Source organism: Myxine glutinosa, chromosome 11, assembly GCF_964187855.1.
Source record: "Myxine glutinosa chromosome 11, kmMyxGlut1.1, whole genome shotgun sequence".
NCBI classification, from domain to species: domain Eukaryota; kingdom Metazoa; phylum Chordata; class Myxini; order Myxiniformes; family Myxinidae; genus Myxine; species Myxine glutinosa.
In genome coordinates, this window is record NC_136271.1 from 24,198,437 (window position 1) to 24,219,242 (window position 20,806).

Consider the following 20,806-nt stretch of genomic DNA (forward strand, 5'->3'; position numbering starts at 1 on the left):
CTGAAGGAATATTGGGGGGACAGAGCACAGAGAGAGCTGAGGGAGCAAGGCCGGAGAGGAGTCGGTAGAAGACAGAAAGACCACCAACCTGCCTGCGGTGAGTGAGTGAAAGGCCCTCGGAGTTAGCTTCATCGCAGGAGATTCCAATGATTCTGAAAGCTTTGGTTTCAACAGCGTGAAGCCGAGCTAGGTGTGAGGCAGGAGCACCGGCCCAGAGGGGAGAGCAGTACTCCATTGAGCTGCGGATGAAAGCCTTGTATGTGGTGAGGAGCTCAGGTGTGCCAAGGAAGGACTTCGCACGACGGAGGATGCCCAGTCAGCGACTGGCTTTGGAGGCCAGCTTGGAAATGTGGTTTTCCCAAGAAAGATCATGGCAGATAGTGAGACCCAAAAGCTTGAGCGACAGAACTTCATGGAGAGGATTGTTGAGAAAGTGGATGGGAGGGTTTTCCAGTCAGTCTTTTCGGAAAGACATCATAAGAGTGTGAGATTTGTCAGGATTGAAAGACATGTTCCACTTGTTTGACCAGTCGTGATTTTGTCCAGGTCTGCAGAGAGTGAGTAGGCTGCAGACTGCCGATCTGAGTGATGAGGAATGGAGCGGCAGAGAATGGAGTCATCAGCAAAGAGATAGAGAGGATTTTCCAGAGAGTCGGGGAGATCATTGATGAAGACCAGAAATAGCACCTCCTTCAATAGAAATTGCCTTCAATAGAATAGAAATAGCAATAGAAATAGCCTTCAGACTCATAATAATTGATATTGAATCAAACCATGAAGACCCTCGGAGATCAATCGTATAATACCTTCAACGGCAAGGATGAGGGAGTTGAGTGGACAGAGGAAAGAAAAAATATACATTTTGTGTCGCAGATTGTAACCACAGTGCGGTCATGCTTGTTGATGCAAGAGATGATCATTTAAGGGCCTGTGAAGGTTATCTTCTTTCTTTCGTTTCAGCAGTTCTAAGCTGTATTCTACATAACATTGGGCCTGCACTACAATTCACACAAAACATTTGATGTGTATACAACCCTGGTGAGCTAACGAAATTGATGATAAATCATGCTGTTGAATAAAGATCTCGAAGATGAATTCATACAATACATGTCGGCCTACATAATCGATCGTTTTACCTTGCAAGCACGATATATTATGCCCTGATCAGCATTGTTGCTAAGGGATCACATCATTGAGAAGGTCAAATAAATTACCTATAACATTAATTGCAAAGACATTCGTAGACAATGCATATCGTACAGCAAATGGGATTTAAATCACCACATACAAGGCTTTCATCCGCAGCTTCATGGAATACTGCTCTCCTCTCTGGGCTGGTGCTCCTGCGTCACACCTAGCTCGGCTTCACGCTGTTGAAACCAAAGCTTTCAGAATCATTGGAATCTCCCGCGATGAAGCAGATTCTGAGGGTCTTTCACTCACTCACCGCAGGCAGGTTGGTGGTCTTTCTGTCTTCTACCGACTCCTCTCTGGCCTGGCTCTCCCAGCTATGTCCCCCAAATATTCCTTCAGGTCGCACAAGATCTGCCAGCAACCCTCTTCTGGTGAAACTGCGAAAATCAAGACTCCCTATTCACCTTCACTCCTTCATTCCTCTTTTCTCCCACCTCTGGAACAAACTCCCTCACTTTCTTCAATCCCACTCCTCCCTCCAGGTCTTTAAAACAGCTGTTCACCACCATCTCTTATCTTCCCCCATCCAAAACATTGATCTTTTCTACCCCCGCTAATTCACCCCCAGATCTACTTTTTTGAATTACCGACTTCTTTCCTGGAAGTCCTAGCAGTGTCCATTTGTTTTATACCTCTCCCAATCCCCCCCCCCCCCCACCCCCATTCCCTCTCCCTCCCACAGATCTCCCGATGTCCCTGTTCTCAAATGTTGTACTTGTGTGCTTTGCTCTCTCTTTCCCCATCTTGTCTCCCGCTCCCTTTATTTTTTGTTTTATGTGTCCATTTATGTTTTTTTTGTGATTGATGTTAGCTGTTATACGAGCCTCGATGTTGCATACAAAAACAAAACATTTTTTTAAAATAAGTAAATATCCATTTCTAGCATCACGAGGCATCATGTCAGATGAAGACATGCTCAAGCACACTAATATAGTCTCATTACCAGCATGCTGGTGTTGTTGTTGTTGTTGGTGTTGTTGTTTTACCTCTCTATCTTGTGGGGTGCGTGTAGTCACAATGCCCGATGATCTGTTGATGTCAAATGATTCTTGATCACGTTTATTCACAAACTCATACACGAGTTTTATGTGCTCGGTGTCCTTTTTATCTGCATCAGTTGCCTTCAAGTGGAGCACTTTCGTTCCTGCACTCGCCACATGGAGATTGGGAGTCAAGGTTGTTCTCGACATAATAAACTCACAGATGGTTACGGAAGTGGCAGTTTAAGTATTGAGAACACAACAGGTTCAATCATCGGTGCCAAAAAATAAAAGGTTTGCATTGAGCATCTGTGGGATAAACCACCATACCTGCAGGGGTGCCTTCGAGCAGTGAGCCACGAAGTGACTTTGGGTCAAACACAGGGCTCTCGTCATTAATGTCCAAAACTAGGATATCCAGGTTAGCTGCTTCATCAACTTCGTTACCATAATCATCAAACGCGTGTACTTGCATCTGTCCACACAAAATAGCACATTGATTTTCATTTACCTCATCCCCCAAGGCCCTTTGAAGATTATCCAAATAATAATAATAACTAGAACTGCAACTTAAAACTGTGGGCAGTGTTGAACACTTTACTCGCACCCACTTTTGATACAACCCCACTTTCATTGGACATGCTTTGACACAACCCCCTTGGATACAACCCCGACACACACACACACACACACACACACACACACACACACACACACACACACACACACACACACACACACACACACACACACACACACACACACACACACACACACACTTTACATCAGTAAGAATTCACTTTGAAAAGTGCGATCAATTTAAAATGTTAGATTTCGAATAACTTCGTCATTTTTCATCGGATTTCCACCAAATAAAGGTTACCATTGCTTGCAGATACCTCTCTTTCTCTCTAAAAGTGAAGACAGGATGAACTTCAGAGCTAGAATAAAGCCGAGGCAGCGGAGAGTTTTACAATGTTATTTTCCAATGTAAATGACAATATAGCGTAGTTTTACGAAAATTCATCAGAATTTGCCCAGATTTGTTGCATTTGAATGTTAACACCCTCTAGCGACTGCCAAATCCGAAGAGGTGGTCATGTCACATGGCCTGGTGAGAAAAGTGTTGCGGTTCTTCTTCTTCATGCAATAACAACTTCTAGCTTCCAGACCGTACTTCCAATCATCTTGAAATTTTGCAAACTTGTTCGGCTTGATGAGGTCTAGAAGGCATTAAAAATTCAAGTCTATCAATGCAGTGGTTCACGAGTTAGAAGCTTTTTAGGATTTTCCTTCCATTATTTATTGCGGCCAAACCATGTGACTTATAAAAACGTCTCAAGTAACAATGAAACATCCCCCCATGAGGAACATTAGTGTAAAGTTTCCACTCGATATCTTTACAAATTATGGAGGAGATACTATTTCTAGTTCATACTTAAAACGTCATAACTCTGAAACCATGTGATGGATGACGTCGTGCTCAGTGACTTTTTTGTTCGTCATTGGTATGCGATTATGCATGCCAGGTTTGGGCTCAATCTGTTCAGGCGTTTTGGAGAAAATGGGGAATTTATTGGTTTTTTCAGACTTTTCACTCAAAACAATATGGCGGCCGAACCATGTGATGTATGACTTCGAAATTTTTTGCATTCTGAGTTTTTTTAAACTAAGCATCTGGGAAAAAATATCATTTTCGAGGGAGAAAAAATTGTGTTTGACAAATTCTAACCTCTTAACGTTAGCATTTTTAATATACTCAATAAACATGTTTTTTGTTCCCATTGCAGAGTTATTTAGAATGAGTCATTACTCAAATGTTTCCATTCAGCCGTGTCGGAGATATAGAGGGGAAAAGTTGAAGGTGTTTTACATGATGGCGCCCATACCACGTGACCGATGATGTCATAAATAGCATGCAAAAATTATACGAGCCGAGCCGATCATTTGATGAAAATTTCCTGTCAATCCGACTAACGGTTGCTGAGAACATTAATTTTAAAGTTTTCAGAGGTGCAAAATAGGGCGGAAGAATAATAATAAGAAAAACTTTGGGAACAAGCATTCTGAGTATTGCGCTGCAATACATGTCCCCTACCGGCAGTCTGTCGTCCGGAAAACTGTGTGAATTATATAATTACCAACTCACGGTCTGAGGTAACTCGGCTAAAAATTATCCGATTTGCACCAAATAAAGTTCATGAATGGTTGCACAGACCCCTACTTCTCACTAAAACGGGGAAAAGAATGTAAATCGGAGTTAAAATAATAACAGGTTACTCTCCATTCTCCACTCTCATCTCCATTTCATGGAGAGTAAACCTAATAAGAATGGGTCATCTAAAAAAATGTATTTTGGCAAGTCAAGTTTTACCTGTGCATTACAAATGTCAGTTCAAATTGTATATATATAAAAAAAAATCATTTCTCATTAATGTAATGCAGCCAGGTGAGGATAACTCCGTGGTAGTGTACTAGTCTTTCATTCATCCAGTCAGCATTGAATTCCGGACCCAATTCCAAAAACGGTCAATTTTGGTGATATGCAGAAAGGGCACTGCATGCAACAGTAAACTGCCCTTTAACTACTTGAAGTGAGCCCTTAGAAATTGAAATTTTAAAACCAAAGGAAAAACTAAGTTGGGTTTAATAAACTCAGTGTTTCATGCTCTTTCCAATGGTGCAACTCTCATCGCCAACTAATTTACATCCAATTAGCCACACAAAGTTTAGTTCACAGAAAAAAAAAATTGAGGCCAAACTTCAAAGAGCGAAATCTTTGACCCCCTTTTTCCGTCTTTTTTATATTTTTCAAAAGCAACCTGAGATTCGAAGAATTTAGATGCATCTCTAGCGGCCATTATGATAATTTTTTAATCAGACTCCCCTCACATGCCCATACATGGAGCTCAAAGTTGTGATCATTGGATTTGAAACCTTAAAATCGGTTTATCTTTTTCTAGGTGCTGCATGCGCGAGAAGAAAATAGTCACCTTATCAGTACCTAAGTACTGTGGGATATACAACCGATATTTTGGTAGAATATTTTGTATACTCTGGGTTTTCTTACCCCAAATAAGGTGTCCCAAAATCTGATATTAAAAAGGTTTAAAAAGTGTATGGTGAACATTTCATTGACAGAAAAGCAAATCAAACAGCACCCACTGTAAGGTGAATGCAAGTGGCAACAGCTTTACAAAGCAATAAAGTATAGGCCAACCGGTTCGTGAATAGCAAGCAAGGCGACAAACCATATTACGAGCAAATACAGTCAGTGATGCATATGAAAGTACACGCAAGACAAGTCAAAGTGCAGTAAAATACCTTATAGTGTTCCTTTTCTTCTCGGTCGATGATCCGATTCAAAAATATCCTGCCATTTATATCTATCCTGAAAATCCCACTCATTGGATTAATTTCATCAATACCTTCTCCAGTGAGTTTGTATGTCAAATGAAGATTGACAGCTTCATCGTTTACCACCTGTGGAAGACATGAGAAATAAGTTGAGTACATATATAATATTAGCTTAGACAGTGGCCCAGCTACCCAGTCTAGCGACAATGTAGGTTGGGCACACAATGTAGATCGAGGGTAACGAGCAACTACAAAAATTACAGAAGAAATATGAATTGCACTAGACATTTGGAGATGTAGAAATAAAAGAACGAGAATATCACATTACGACTAAATGTCTCAAGCAGTTAAACGCAAGTGGTCATACATTGTACGACAAGCCTGTAACACTTACAGTGGTGACATACACTGGGTAATCCGATGCAGTTGTGATGTTCTCCGTCACCTCTGGCCTGGGAGGTGTCCAATCTCGCTTGTTTCGCACTGACTGTGAACCCTAAACAGCCGACACAAGGGAGACGGGAACAGCATACACGGTGAGAAGAAAACCAAAACAGGAAGAAACAGTTCTATTTAAATAAAACAAGAGAATAGCACTCGGTAGAGCTCGTACCTCCGCCAGGCTGAATATTTAGTTAGTCTAACAGTCCACACACATAATAAATAGATGCTCCCTTATGATATTGCTGGAATACCTTGCGAGTATAAGATCCATTACCCCTTTCTTTGAAAACTGAGATCGGCCTATTTGATTTAAAATGTGTACTTCTGGTTTCAGTAGATTATGTAGTAAAGCCAAGCAGCATTATTTTTCTTACTGACACCAATCACCATCGGCCTTCACATTCTTTGGAGGTAAAATTGACGACATAATGTTGCACCCCAATGGTTTTTGCCTGGTCAGGTAGTAGATTGCGTCGTTTTATATGCGAGTTTCCTTTTTCCAAAACATAATAGGAACTACAAATAAGATAAGTCACTTTCTTCAAACTTTTGTTGAACTATCATCCACAAGTGCACCACAAATGTTCCAAATGCGATCATCAATTTTTGATTGGATATTCCACATCATGCAAAAATTATATTGATCAGGAAAAGAAGGAAATGGAAGACGGTATCATGTATTTGGCTGCTCCTGAACATGTCAACAGGTTTTATTTCACGCCGTTTAAAAATCCATTAAAATGATCACAATTTTTTAAGGCCAGGTAACATTGTAGAACAGGAGGGCAAAAGCCTTATGTGGTCCCATCAATGTTTATCCACATTCTGTCCATATTAATCTTGAGAGCATCAACTGATGCAACAACTGATTCTGTCCATACTTGGACGACCTCTTCATCTAGTCCATTCCAAGCATTGACCACTCGATGAGAAAAATAAACTGCTCTCCTTCTGCTACGAGCCGCAGGCTTCGTCAGTTTCCAGGAATGACCACAAAGGCGGACATCCCAGCTAAGACAAAGCGGTTCTTCAAGAGAAACATGAAGGTGTCCGTGCAAGATTCTGCAGAGGGTGAATAAATCCCCTCAAATTTGTCTATAGTCGAGCGACAAGGGAGAGAGAGGTTTGATTGGCAGTCATTCCTCATACGAGGAGTTCAGTTGCATCAGCCACTTCTTTGCCCTAGCTCTCTAGACGAAGCAGGTCATCTTGCAACATTGATCAGTCACCACTCTTAGGGGCGTCGCACCATATTTTAATATCATCAGCAAATAGTAGGCTTTAACATTGATCGATAAGGCGTACAGTATATAGTAGTGGAGTGCATCCAAGGGACGGCACACACGTTGATGAACCACTCTGCCTGTGAAACACCAGGATGACAGTTTATGGGTGGGTCGGGCTTCAAACACATGCTAGACAGACAGCTTAGAGACGAGTGTGTGTATCTCTAAAGGCCATCTTGTCATCCCATTAATACACTAATGTGGGAAAAAATCCAGCTAATGAACAATGGTGGAGTTAGTGTTGATGAGTATTAAGCAAGTGTTGATGAATACTTGGTAGAGTTAAACACTTGTAGGTAGGAAGCAAATGAAAAAAAAACAAAGGTTCCACCCAAGAAGCACAAGTTCAAGTGCATTTTGTTTTTTGTACAGTATTAAATTGTCTTTATCAAAATATCATCACCTTTCATGAAAGCTTAACGTTTCCCAGCTTCTCCATGAGACATACTCACGAAGAAAAATAAATAAATCTCAGCTCAAAACACAAATAGCATAAAAGATGTGTCAAACAAAAAAAATAATTAAAAGGGGGAGCTGAAGCCGGAATTTTTTTGTCTTTTTTTAAGGGGGAGCTGAAGCCGGAATTTTTTTGTCTTTTTTTTGTACATATAGTCAAGGCTTGTGGAAGAGCGAACAAGGCATTGTTGTCAAGACTGTTTTCAAGGCGTTGTTGTTGTTGTTGTATATCCCTGGACAATTCTCTCGAACAAACACGCGGAATGGAGACAGCCGATCGATCTCCCAAGAGCGACCCAGAGATCCCCCACATCCAGGATGGTGTACGTGTACCGCCACCTTCACAAAGTCAGAGCTACGGCAGAGTTAAAGAGGGAGAGAGAGGGAGAGAGAGAGAGGGAGAGGGAGAGAGAGGGAGAGAGAGGGAGAGAGAGAGAGGGAGAGGGAGAGAGAGGGAGAGAGAGGGAGAGAGGGAGAGGGAGAGAGAGAGAGGGAGAGAGGGAGAGAGAGAGAGGGAGAGAGAGAGAGAGAGGGAGAGAGAGAGAGGGAGAGAGAGGGAGAGAGAGAGTGGGAGAGAGAGAGAGGGAGAGAGAGAGAGAGAGAGGGAGAGGGAGAGTGGGAGAGAGAGAGAGGGAGAGAGAGAGAGAGAGAGAGAGAGAGAGAGAGAGAGAGAGAGAGAGTGAGAGAGAGGGAGACTTTGACTTTTAAGCTCTTTTTATTATAAAAGTATAAAACAAGAATACCACCAAAAGCAATCAATCAGGGCAATCAGTAAAATCATAGCAATCCCGAAAGGAAAAAAAACAAACGGTGCACTGCAAACCCAGCAACAGAAAGGTGCAAATGCCAGAAAAAAACAGCACACGATAAGAAACACCCGCACTGTATTATACGGAGATTAACAATTTGTTTTCCTGGACCTCACAAATCCCTCCAACACACCAAGTCGCAACAAAATTAGCAAGGTCGTTTGCCGTTTGGACACAGCCAAATTCAAGCTTGAGCCTTGCTGACACCAATGAACTAAAGAACACCATGATACTGCATTCCTGCATGGGTCTGCCGCCCAGCTTCGCCTTCCGCGACAGGTATACGGCCAGTTTAGCAGTAGCGGTTAGGAACCCGAATACAATGGATGTGGTTCCCTTTTTGGGAGGAAAGCCAAAGATGTAAGCTTTCAAAGAAAAGGTAACCTGCAATCTATGGGAAATAAAATTTAACCAATGAAACAAAGGAGAAAGTCTTTCACAATTAATGAAAGCATGAAGCAAATCTTCCCTCGCCGGACAAAAGGGGCAACAGCCGGAAATGGGGGAAAAAAAACGGATGACAGCATTGGAAGGAACAATCCAGTGGGCCAAACGCCACTGAAGGTCACCTGTTCTTTTAGAAATAAGTCCAGCATACATTGTATCCCATAAAGGCTCAGAGGGGGGACCGGGAGGCAAGAGTCCTTTCCACCGGGTAACCCCAGCTAGAGGTGGGTCCCCAAGAAGAAGTTTCACACAAGACCTATAGATACTCTTGCTGCTCATGCCATGGAAGGGGGGTGACCCTGCGCTCATGGGGGGCAGCTCGTTTGGGGTAAAAGTGACCCCTAATTTTGGGACTGTGGGCTCGACCTCTATGTCCTGCGTCCAATGTAGGCCTAGCTGGTGGCCCTTTCGGATCACCGCTCTTAGTATATTCTCGATTTGCCTCCTGGACCGAACACCTGTTAGGTCCGCCAGCTCGTTCGCAGGCTTCCATCCCTGTCCAGAGTCGTGTCGGAGATGACACACTTTCAGGATGTTGGCCGCTATAAAATGCTGGCAGAAGTCGCGACTCCTCGGGATATCGGGGAAAAGTGAGTTGAAAAATAAGGGCTCATGTGCATACATGTTAGTGCCATACGAGTCTGTTTGGCGACTTATCGAAACGCCCTGCCAGGCATTCAAGAGGCTCTGATAAAAAACTGGGAGCAGAGATGTATCGGTGTGTTGAAGGTTGGTCAGGAAAAGTTCCTGTCCGTATCCGAGCCTCCCAGCTCGTTGAAGAATGGAGCAGGCTAAGGGCTTTCCTGGTAGGTGTTCTGCATACAGCAAGCGTTGGATGGAGCGGAGCCGGAAGGCCAACAGGCGGCATTTCACATCGACTAGGCCATGACCACCCTCGGCCAAGGGACAACATATGGCGCTGGGTCGAAGCCAGTGGTAGCCTCCCCAAAAAAAATCCACCAGTTTCCTCTGGATAGCTTGGAGCAAAACCTCCGGTGGTTGCAGGCAGATGAACCGGTGCCACAAAAGGGTAGTGACGAGGTTGTTGACAACTAGCACGCGACCCTTATAGGACAGGTGGGGTAGAGCTCTTTTCCATCGGCTCAAACGCCCGTCTACCTGGTCAATGATCCTGTCCCAATTGTTCTGGGCATACTGAGGAGGTCCGAGGAAGACGCCCAAATACTTGATGCCATCGTTTGCCCACACTAGTTCTGCAGGAAGGGGAGGTGGTGGTAATAACGGTGGCATAGATAAGTCGTTTTTTGGAAAGGGGATCCACAGAGCCTTGCTTTTCCCCCAATTACACCTTAATGATGAGGCAAGGTTGAAGTCCGACAAACACTTTGCCATGGCGTCACTGTCGCATTTTCTTTTTATAATGACACACAGGTCGTCGGCATAAGCTGACAGGGTCAAAGGTGGGTGTCCTGGAGAAAGGGCAAGTCCAGGGATATCCTTTCTGAGGGCGATTAAGAGGGGCTCCAAGGCGAGGGCAAATAATAGACCTGAAAGTGGACAACCTTGCCTTACCCCTCTCTGAACCTTTATGGGTGGGCAAAATTCGTTGTTAACTTTGATCAGGCTGGAGATGTTTGCATATAACAAAGCTATGTAGGCTCTAAAATTTGTGCCAAGCCCGCAAGCTTGTAACACATGACACAAAAACTCATGATCAATGCTATCAAAGGCTTTTGCCAGGTCAAGAAACACCAATCCAAAATCCTCTTTAACACATTTACCAGTTAACAAATCTCTGACTAGGAATATGTTGTCATAGATGGATCTGCCAGGGATGCCGCAACTTTGATCAGGTGACACCAGGTCCCCGATAACTGTCTTCAACCGGTTCGCAAGGACCTTGGAAAACAGTTTGTAATCCGTGCACAACAACGAGATCGGACGCCAGTTTGACAGGTGTCGGAGATCGCCAGTCTTGGGTAGCAGGCAGAGTACTGCTCTTCTAAAACTGAGCGGTAATTCTCCGGATAAAAGAGATGCATCCAGAACATTGAGCAGCTCTGGGCCCAAAATGTCCCAGAATGCCGAAAGAAATTCGGCCGGTAGGCCATCGATGCCAGGGGCTTTTCCCGACTCCATCTCAGCGAGTGCACCGGATAGCTCTGGAAGGGTAATTGGAGCATCCAGTTCCAGACGTTGGGCCTCAGCCACGGAAGGAAGGTGAGAGGTCAAAACATTCATCATTTCGTGAGAAACTGTTTTGGCCTTGAAAAGTTCAGAAAAGAAATCAATTATATTTAATCTTATATCACTCGGATTTGTTAGGATGTTCCCCCCTGGGTCCAAAACCGAAGATATGAGTCGTGCTGGTTTCTCTATAGTTTCTAGGTGAAAGAAAGCCTTAGTTGGGGTATCTGAAACCTTTATATTTTGTATTCTTAGCCGAACTAGTGTGCCCGCTGCTTTTTCATGGATCAAATCCCTTAATTGGGCCTTCTTCTCGAGTAGCAACCGATAGTTCACTGGGTTGCTCTCATTGGCCAACTTGCTCTCTAACCTTAAGATGTCTGCTTCCAAGCAAGCCATCGTGATATGTTTTACATTGGTACAGTGCGAATTAAATTGTTGACAAAATACTCGAATTTGGGCCTTTAGGTTATCCCACCAGAGGCTAATTGAGGAGAAAGAAGATTTTTTAGTACTCATTTCAGCCCAGAAATCACGAAAGGAGTCTGTAAATAAACTGTCCTCTAAAAGTTTAACGTTAAACTTCCAGTAACTATTTCTGCATGTGGGTCGAGGAAAAGAAAGATCTAAGGTTACCATATGGTGGTCTGAAAACAATGACGGAAAACAACCTGACGAGGCCGCAACGTTCTTAAAGGGTACATTTATGTACCAGCGGTCGAGTCTTGCCGAAGACACCTGGCCATTGGCACATCGACACCAGGTAAACTGGACTGTGTTGGGGTGGTGCAATCGCCAAACATCCAGTAGACCGGCCGTCTTAAAGAAACGGGATAGGTCCGCATGGGACTCGGGGTGGGGTTCTGCCGAGTTTCTGTCTTTCGGAGGGTCAAAGGTGCAATTAAAGTCACCACCAATGCACACACATTGATCGAGATCAACTGATTTCAGGTGGTTTACCATGGAAGTGAAGAAGGCCTTTCGGTCCCTGCTCTCACTAGGTGCGTACACATTGAAAATGGTACAGCGGAAGTTTTGATGTGCAAGCTGGAGGGAAATAAGCCGGCCTTTTATGACTTCCTGAAAATGACAAGACTCGAAAGCTAGGCCTGGCTTTAGAAAAAACCCAACCCCAGCAGATGAGGCTGACAGATTGCTAAAATAGCATTGCCCTTTGAAAGTTTGGCACCAGTCATGTTCCACGTTAGGTGTGATGTGGGTCTCTTGTAGTAAAAGAACATTTGCCTTTTTACGGTCAAACAAGTTTTTGACTTGGGCCTGACGGAGGTGGCTTGCACCCCCACCATTCATGTTTAAGGTCGCAAAGGAAATGTTTTTCATTCCGTGGTAATGAAATCGCCCTGTGCTTGGGAACACTCTGCACCTGCTCGGGTAACAAACTTTCTTAACCTGTGGAGTTGAGATTTCGTCAGGTCAAAATCCTCACGCGCTTTGATTATTGACTTTGCGGTGCACATGAATGCAGCCAAGTCAGGGAAATTGTCTTTAATGACAATGTTGCGGTGACGATACGTTTCGTTAAGGAAGGTAAGAACGAGTTGAGGGGATACCTGCGAGTGACCTGTCATTGTTTGTGACAGCGCGGTTGCCTCAATGTCATCTTCGGACTCAGACACGTCAGATAACATGTCGTCGGGATCTGGGGTATTACCCGCTGCCCCCGCGGTCTTGTCTGGGGGCACCTTCACAAGTTTCTCAAGGTGTTCCCGAGGGCACTCGTTAACACTTTGGTGGATATTTGTTTCTGGGGTCGGAGCTTGGGTTTGAGATCCCGGCAAACTCAGATTTGCTGGCCCCGTTTGTACAGTGGGAGCGTTTATTGAATCCTTAGTCTGCTCGGTATTTAAAGGGGGGGCAGGCGGAAAACCATTTCCCAGCTCGGAAATGGTAATACTTTCACTGGAGGTTTCGCACTCGGAAACTTCCAGGTGAGAGGTACAAATTTTATTTTTTGGCTCATTTACATAATGAGACTCACTGGTGTCATTGGCAACGGTATCCATGTTCTCAGTTAGTGAGGGAATGTCAGAGGGGCACTCGGACACGTGTGCGCCGGAAATGGTGCCGCCCATGACCGCCTTCTTTGCAGCACCAGCGAAAATGCTTGGCGCTGGTGCTCTTCGCTTTTTAGAAAACACTGTGGATTCTTCGTTCATGGGTTCGGGAAAGGGGGCAATGCTAGTTGTGTCAGTCGCATCGGTGGGTGTCGTCACATTGGAATCGAAAAGCACCGGTGTGACAGACGACTCAGTCGGGGTGTCAGAAGGTACGGTCGGGGTGTCAGAAGGTACGGTCGGGGTGTCAGAAGGTACGGTCGGGGTGTCAGAAGGTACGGTCGGGGTGTCAGAAGGTACGGTCAGGGTGTCAGAAGGTACGGTCCAGGCGTCCGAAGGTGCGGTCGGGGTGTCAGAGGGTACGGTCCGGGTGACGGAAGGTACGGTCGGGGTGTCAGAAGGTACGGTCAGGGTGTCAGAAGGTACGGTCCGGGCGTCCGAAGGTGCGGTCGGGGTGTCAGAGGGTACGGTCCGGGTGACGGAAGGTACGGTAGGGGTGACAGGAGATACGGTCCGGGTGACGGAAGGTACGGTAGGGGTAACAGGAGATACGGTCCGGGTGTCAGCGAGCATGGTCGGGGTGTCACAAGGCGCGGTGGAGGGATTGGCCTTTTTGCAAGCCCTTTCGTTATGTCCCGGTTCACCACACTTCGGACAAGCGGCCCTAGGACAGAATCTTTTAACGTGTCCGAATTCTCCACAATTAAAGCAAGTTAAGGAGGCTGAGGAAGCATACATGTGGTATTCTCGATCATCCAACGATACTTTAAAGGATATATTTAAACCTGTATCGGCTCCGCGATCCGGGAGGATCATGTACACCTGCCTCCTAAAGCTCATCACGTGTTTAACACGATCACTGCGACACCCGAGCGGGATCATTGAGATTCGGGAAACAATTTTTCCATAACGAGACAGAACAGATAGGAGTTTCTCGCCTGGCACAAATGGTGGGACGTTGGATATTGTTATCTTGGTCGCCGGCGTATCCATAGGGGATACCGTAATGTAATGACCCCCTTTTATGGTTAGACCGGTACTAACGACGTCATGGACGAGTTTTTCTTCTGACACGAAGACAACAAATTTTTGGTTCATTCGTGACGCCGCACGAACATTACCGTCTCCTATGATGGATCCCACGGCAAGGATAATGTCCTCAGTAGGAGCTCCTTCGGGCGGAACACATGCGAATGCATGCTTACGTGTCAATTTCTCGAACGCCTCGCAACGAGAGCGTGTATTCGCCATACCGGCGAAATCCCCCCCCCCCCCCCCTTGTCCGAACCGGACAAGAAGGTGTCAAACCTAAATAATCAAACTAAAGTAAATAATAAACGTGCATTATAAGCGCAAGAAAAGGCTTACAAAGCGTCGTCAAAGCCAGTAGGCCGCACCCAAAATGGGCTCGCTCTCAATCCTCTCTCTCTTGAAGACAAGGGTACAGAACGGATGGAAACACGATGCCGAAGCACAACGGATGGAAAAGGAGAGGGAGGGGGGGCAGGGGAGGGCAGGAGAGGAGAAAAACTCACAAAGAACTCACTACACCACAGAGCAGTTGCTCACAGCCGCCATGACGCCACACCCACCACAAACGGCCAGCAGGGGGCGCGAGAGAGAGAGAGAGAGAGAGAGAGAGAGAGAGGGAGAGAGAGGGAGAGGGAGGGAGAGAGAGAGAGAGAGAGAGAGAGAGAGAGAGAGAGAGAGAGAGGGAGAGAGAGGGAGAGGGAGGGAGAGAGAGAGAGAGGGAGAGGGAGGGAGAGAGAGAGAGGGAGAGGGAGGGAGAGAGAGAGAGAGAGAGAGAGAGAGAGAGAGAGAGAGAGAGAGAGAGAGAGAGAGAGAGAGAGAGAGAGAGAGAGAGAGAGAGACAAGAGGGAAAGGGCCGGTCCATGGGGACCGATCGGAACTCTGACCATGACTGTGCGCTGCCCTGATGAAAGCGGGCAGCAGGGAAGAATGGGGAAGATTTGGCCCCCGACTTGCATTGGGGGGTACAATCACCGTGAAGAGGCGTCCCTGATAGTCGAGGCTTTGTTGTTTTGGTTTATGATTTGTCTCGTGTTGTTGTGACTTCAGATGCAAATCACCAGGCACTACACTGGTTTAATGTCCTTGTGCTTTGTCATACATGCAAAAGCTCTCCTACTTGCCTTTGGCACTATTGGTTGTGGGAAACTGAGGATAGTAGCTAAGACATTGGAAGGGTATGCAACAATAGATTTAAACAAAATTCACAAGAATAGGAAAGGCTTAAGTTCTTCAAAATGACACTATAATTTCAACTCTTTATGGAAGGGACAATTTCAACAAGACGGTTGTGTGACAGCCACTGCGATGCAAAATTAATACCTTTTAACAACAGTTGCAATTGCTATAAGCCTGAAAATGACCACAGATATCTACTATAAATGGGCGAGTTGTGTGTGTGTGTGTGTGTGTGTGTGTGTGTGTGTGTGTGTGTGTGTGTGTGTGTGTGTGTGTGTGTGTGGGGTTCTACTGGAGATTTCTGATGTGGAGTGTGATACAGCGAAATGATCGTCATTACCTCCTGAGTTGATTCGGAAAAGTAACTACAAAAATCCAGAAGAATTCCCATATTTTAAACACACGCCATGCTAAGGTGTATAGAGCAGCTTAATGCAATGCTTTCAGAAAGTATTCACACCCTTTTGAATTTCTTCACATTTTGTTGTGTTAGAGCCTGAATTTAAAATGGATTAGATTGAGATTTTTTGTCACTAATCTACTCATAATACCCCATAATGTCAAGGAGGAAATTATTTTTAGAAATCTTTACAAATTGATTTAAAATGAATACAGAAATATCTAATATACAAAAATATTCAGACCCGAGTCAATACTTCATATCGGCGCCTATGGCAGCAATTTCAGCTTCGAGTCTTCTTGGTTATATCTGTATCAGCTTTTCACATCTGGATTTGGGGAGTTTCTCGCATTCTTCCTTGCAGATTTGCTCAAGCTCTGTCAAGTTGGATGGGGAGCGTCAGTGAAAAGCAATCTTCAAGTCTTTCCACAGATTATCAATGGGATTCACGTCTGGGCTTTGACTGGACCACTCAAGGAGTTTCACATTCTTGTTCTGAATCCATTCCAGTGTTGCTTTGGCTGAATGCTTGGGGGCATTGTCCTGTTGAAATGTAAACCTTCACCGCAGTCTGAGGTCTTTTGCACTCTGAAGCAGGTTCTCCTCAAGCATTTGCTTGCATTTGGCTCCATTCATTGTTCCCTCTATCTTTACAAGTCTCCCAGTTCCTGCTGCTGAAAAGCATCCCCATAGCATAATGCTGCCACCACCCTGCTTCATGCTCTCAGAGTTTTTCACGTGCCTTTCTGAAAACTCCAGACATGCTGTAATCTGTCTTTTTCTCAGGACTGGCTTCCGTCTGGCCACTCTCCCATAAAGTCGAGATTTGTGAAGTGCTGCAGAGACTGTTGTCCTTCCGGCAAGTTCTCCCATCTCAGCCAAGGAACTCTGTAATTCTGTCAGAGTGGTCATTGGGTTTTTGGTCACCTCCCTGACCAAGGTCCTTCTTGGTTGGTTGCTCAGTTTGGTCAGACGGCCAGCTCTAGGAAGAGGCTGTGTCGTTCCATATTCTTTCCTTTTCTTAATGATGGAGCTCACTGTGCTCTTGGGAACTTTCAACACTCTAGAAACTGTTTTATACCCTTCCACAGATCTATGCCTCCTAACAACTGTATCTCAGAGTTCTACGGACAGTTATTTGGACTTCAGACATGGTCATGTTTCTGTTCTGATATGCACTGTCAACTGTGTGACCTCATATAGAAAGGTGTGTTTCTTTCTAAATCATGTCCAAGCAATTGAATTAGCCACAGGTGACCTCCAAATCAAGTTGTAAAGACATCTCAAGAATGATCAATGTAAATTGGATGCACCTGACCTCAATTTGGAGTCTCATAGCAAAGGGGTTGAATACTATTTATTTTTGTTTGAATATTATTTTGTAAAAAAATTCTTTTTAAAAATTCCACTTTGACATTATGGGATATTGTGTGTAGATCAGTGACAAAAATTTAAATTTCATCCATTTTAAATTCAGGCTGTAACACAATGAAATGTAAAAAAAAGTGAAGGGGTGTGAATACTTTCTGAAGACACTAAGTTACAGCTTTTGAGAATCCTCTAGTACCCTGCCCCATCCCCTTTTCTCCCCCAAAATTATGAGATATGTGCACCACACATTCTGCACGATATACAATTTTAATTTTTCAGTGGCCAAATTGACAAGTTAAATCCTCGATAATAAAAAATAAATCTCAAATTGATTGTACTTCACTAGTTTTCTCTAGAATATTTTCTGCATAACTTAAAATCATTTAAACCATGAAGGAAAAATAATTCCTGTAAAATGAGCCAAAGCAACTCAAAGTCATGAAAGTTCTCTCCAGCCTTGACCCTGTGGCAATGTGGCATTCACAGGCCCAGATGGCATCAGTGCCCACATCCTTTAAAATGCTCTGCTGTTCTTACTTCCCCACTGTCTGCCCTATTTAAATCTGCCCTATTTAGTTCAGGAATGAGGTCTGTCTTGTATGCCACAGGCAGGAAGCTGGGCAAGCAAATCAGGAAGCCAGACTGCACTGCATGCCAGTCTGTCCTCCTTTCAATGCCGCCCATTAGCCTGGAAGTCAGCAAAAACCACTCTCATCTACAAGACAGGTACAAAAAGATCTGATCAACTGTTGACAAATTACTTCAAATTAGAAGCAAATTCATGGAATCCATCATTGCTGCTGATGTCAAATCTTTCCTGTTTTCAAACAGCCTGATCTATGAACATCAATCCAGATTCCATCCCAGTCACTCAACTCTGGGCATGCTTCTGGTCCTCTCTGCAATGCCTTGATGCCCTAAATTTTAATTAGGAGAATGAATGAATGAATGATCGTTTTAAGGCCATTTTCCCCGCTAGAGCGGGGGTTAGCCTTGCGGGCCCCATGACAATCATAGTTCCCTGTTTGAGGCAATGTTTTTATGGCCGGATGCCCTTCCTGACGCCATGCCCTTCCTGACGCCAAGGTGGGACATATATGCCTAAATTTGCCTTTTGACATATATGCCTAATATATGCCTAATATATGCCTTTTGCCTTTTGACAATAATATATGCCTTTTGCCTTTATAATGCCTATAATGCCTATAATACATAATGCCTTTAATACATAATGCCTATAATGCCTTTATAATGCCTATAATACATAATATGCCTTTGACAATAATAATATATGACAATATAATAATATATGCCTTTTGACATATATTTGACATATATGCCTAATATACGCCTAAATTTTAATTAGGAGGTGGGACATATATCTTGGGCATTATATCTCGATATATATCTTGGGAATTCAATACATTCTAGCCTCCTGCTTTGCTTGCCGAGCTCTCTGCTTGTGACGTACAAGACTGACTTCATTCCTGTCATTCTGACTTCCTCCACTCGCACAGTCAACAAGTTGCCATCAATGGATCCCTCTCCTCCCTCTCTCAATGGATGTTGGAGTTTCCCAAATCAGTGTATTTGGGCCAGTCTTGTTCCTCATCGACGTAAATGACCTATCACAATTCCACATTGAGATGTACAGTACTCCATCCCACTGCATGACAATCTGCAGCCGTGTCGCTCTCTGCTGATCTGGAATTGATTTTATGCTGGTCTGATAAATGGAACATGTCCTTCAATCTTCGATAATCTCACTGTCCCACTTTGTTGGTCTGGAAGGATTGTCAAATGAACCCAACTATCTATTTCCATAGTCAGCGCTGGAAGATATTCTGTCTCTTGAACTTCTAGGCCTTAGCATCAGCCACAATCTCTCTTGGGCCAACCACATAGCAAAGCCGACCTTCAAAGCCTTGAGACTGGGAATCTTCCATCAATCGCAGTCTTTCCTTGGAAGCTCCTTCCAGTCTAGAAGGCTTTGTCCATAGCCAAATAGAGTCCTGTTCTGCGCTATGGGCTGGCACCCCAGCATTGTCTCTCCTGGCGTCTGCGCAATGTGTAGCTCTCAATATTATTTGAATCTCCTACGATGAGGCCAAAGCACAAGACATGTTGCTTCGACATGTGCTTTCCTCTCTCTCCCCCTCGTCTCCCGCTCCCTTCATCGTATATTTTATGTGTCTGTGCATGTTTTCATGTTCAATGTGTTAGCTCTTACACGAGCCTCGATTCTGTATGCAAAAAAAAATAAAAAAAATTCTTCTTCTTCTTCACTTTAGCTGTGATGTCAGACAGTGAAAGCAATTGCCACTTCCGTATTGTCTATACATAACATCAATTAATGATTCAACTTAAACGGGGAATAATTTTTGAATTTCTACAATTATGCCTCGTCGATGCGTCCTTGGTGGTTGTAGTAATACAAACCGAGATGGTTTCATGCTGCACCAATAGACAAATGATCCAAGGGTTGCCATAAATTGAACGAGGTTTGCTCGAAATACCTGAGTGTGGATGGGGCCTACAAAATGGTCGCTTTTGTGCTCGAAACATTTTACAGAGAACTGTTATGAAACAACAGAGATGGCTTTGTCTTGTGGTTATTCACCACAATTGAGAGAGGATGCCATTCCTGCAATTAAGCGGAGGAAACAGCCGTCACACTAATCTGTAACACCTTCTCTGCCGAGCTACCAGCATATGGGCATAGGCTATTTGAGTGGTGAATCGAACACCTGTGTTGGTCCGCCGGCAACCGAACTCACCTCGCTAGATGTGCTGTCTAACATCGCCGCCACCTTGCCGTACGCATCGGAAGAGCTCAAAAACCTAGAAGTCATTGTCTTGGACGCCATCACGTCTACTCCCATATCCCATAAACTACCACCCAAGGAGGATTTGAATTCAGTACGATCGGCATTCAAAAAAAGAGAGAATGAGGGTTAGTCTATCTGAAATGTCTGTGTCGTGCGTGTGTGTGCGTGCGTGTGTGTGCGTGTTTGTGTGTGTGTTTGTGTGTGTCTGTGTGTGTGCGTGTGTGCACATGTGTGTGTGTGTGCATGTGTGTGAGTGCGTGTGTGTGCATGTGTGTGTTTGTGTGTGTTTGTGTGTGTGTATGCACATGTGTGCACATGTCTCTGCACGTGTCTGTGCACGTGTGTCTGTGCACGTGTGTCTGTGCACGTGTGCCTGTGCACGTGTGCCTGTGCATGTGTGCGTGTGCACGTGTGTGTGTGCACGTGTGTGTGTGTGTGTTGAATATGTTAGTGTGAAGACTTACAGAGAAAGAAAACCTGGCGCTGCAATATATAAAGATGATATCTCCACAGGTGATGTGGGCAATACAATCGAGCAGCATATCCAATATCCATCTACCCTGATGCCCAGTTTACAGGTATGACTTTTACACACATTCCTCCGAAAGTGTTTCTATCACTAATCTTGTCTGCAATAGCTTATTCACACTCCCGCAGATCCGATTCAACATACCGAGAACCTTCAGAGTTGCTAATGATGGAGGAATCCGTATCGGAATCCGAGCTCGGAGTGCACTGTTTCTCTATGGAAGTCGCCATTTGGATCGAGGTGAGATCACGATGTGACGTCACTGGTGAAATCG

General features: G+C 44.5%; 1 protein-coding gene across 4 annotated transcripts in view; it reads right to left on the bottom strand.

The window, feature by feature from the left end:
• Nucleotides 1-20,806, bottom strand: part of LOC137436505 (cadherin-13) — a 677,612-nt gene that overhangs the window by 43,566 nt on the left and 613,240 nt on the right. For all 4 annotated transcript variants that reach the window (XM_068130356.2, XM_078786498.1, XM_068130357.2 and 1 more), the window contains 4 exons: nucleotides 5,926-6,027; nucleotides 5,499-5,657; nucleotides 2,505-2,649; nucleotides 2,181-2,338 (listed from right to left, as the gene is read on the bottom strand). In XM_068130356.2, coding sequence (XP_067986457.2) covers nucleotides 2,181-2,338; nucleotides 2,505-2,649; nucleotides 5,499-5,657; nucleotides 5,926-6,027 — 564 coding nt within the window. The remainder of the gene's footprint in view (nucleotides 1-2,180; nucleotides 2,339-2,504; nucleotides 2,650-5,498; nucleotides 5,658-5,925; nucleotides 6,028-20,806) is intronic.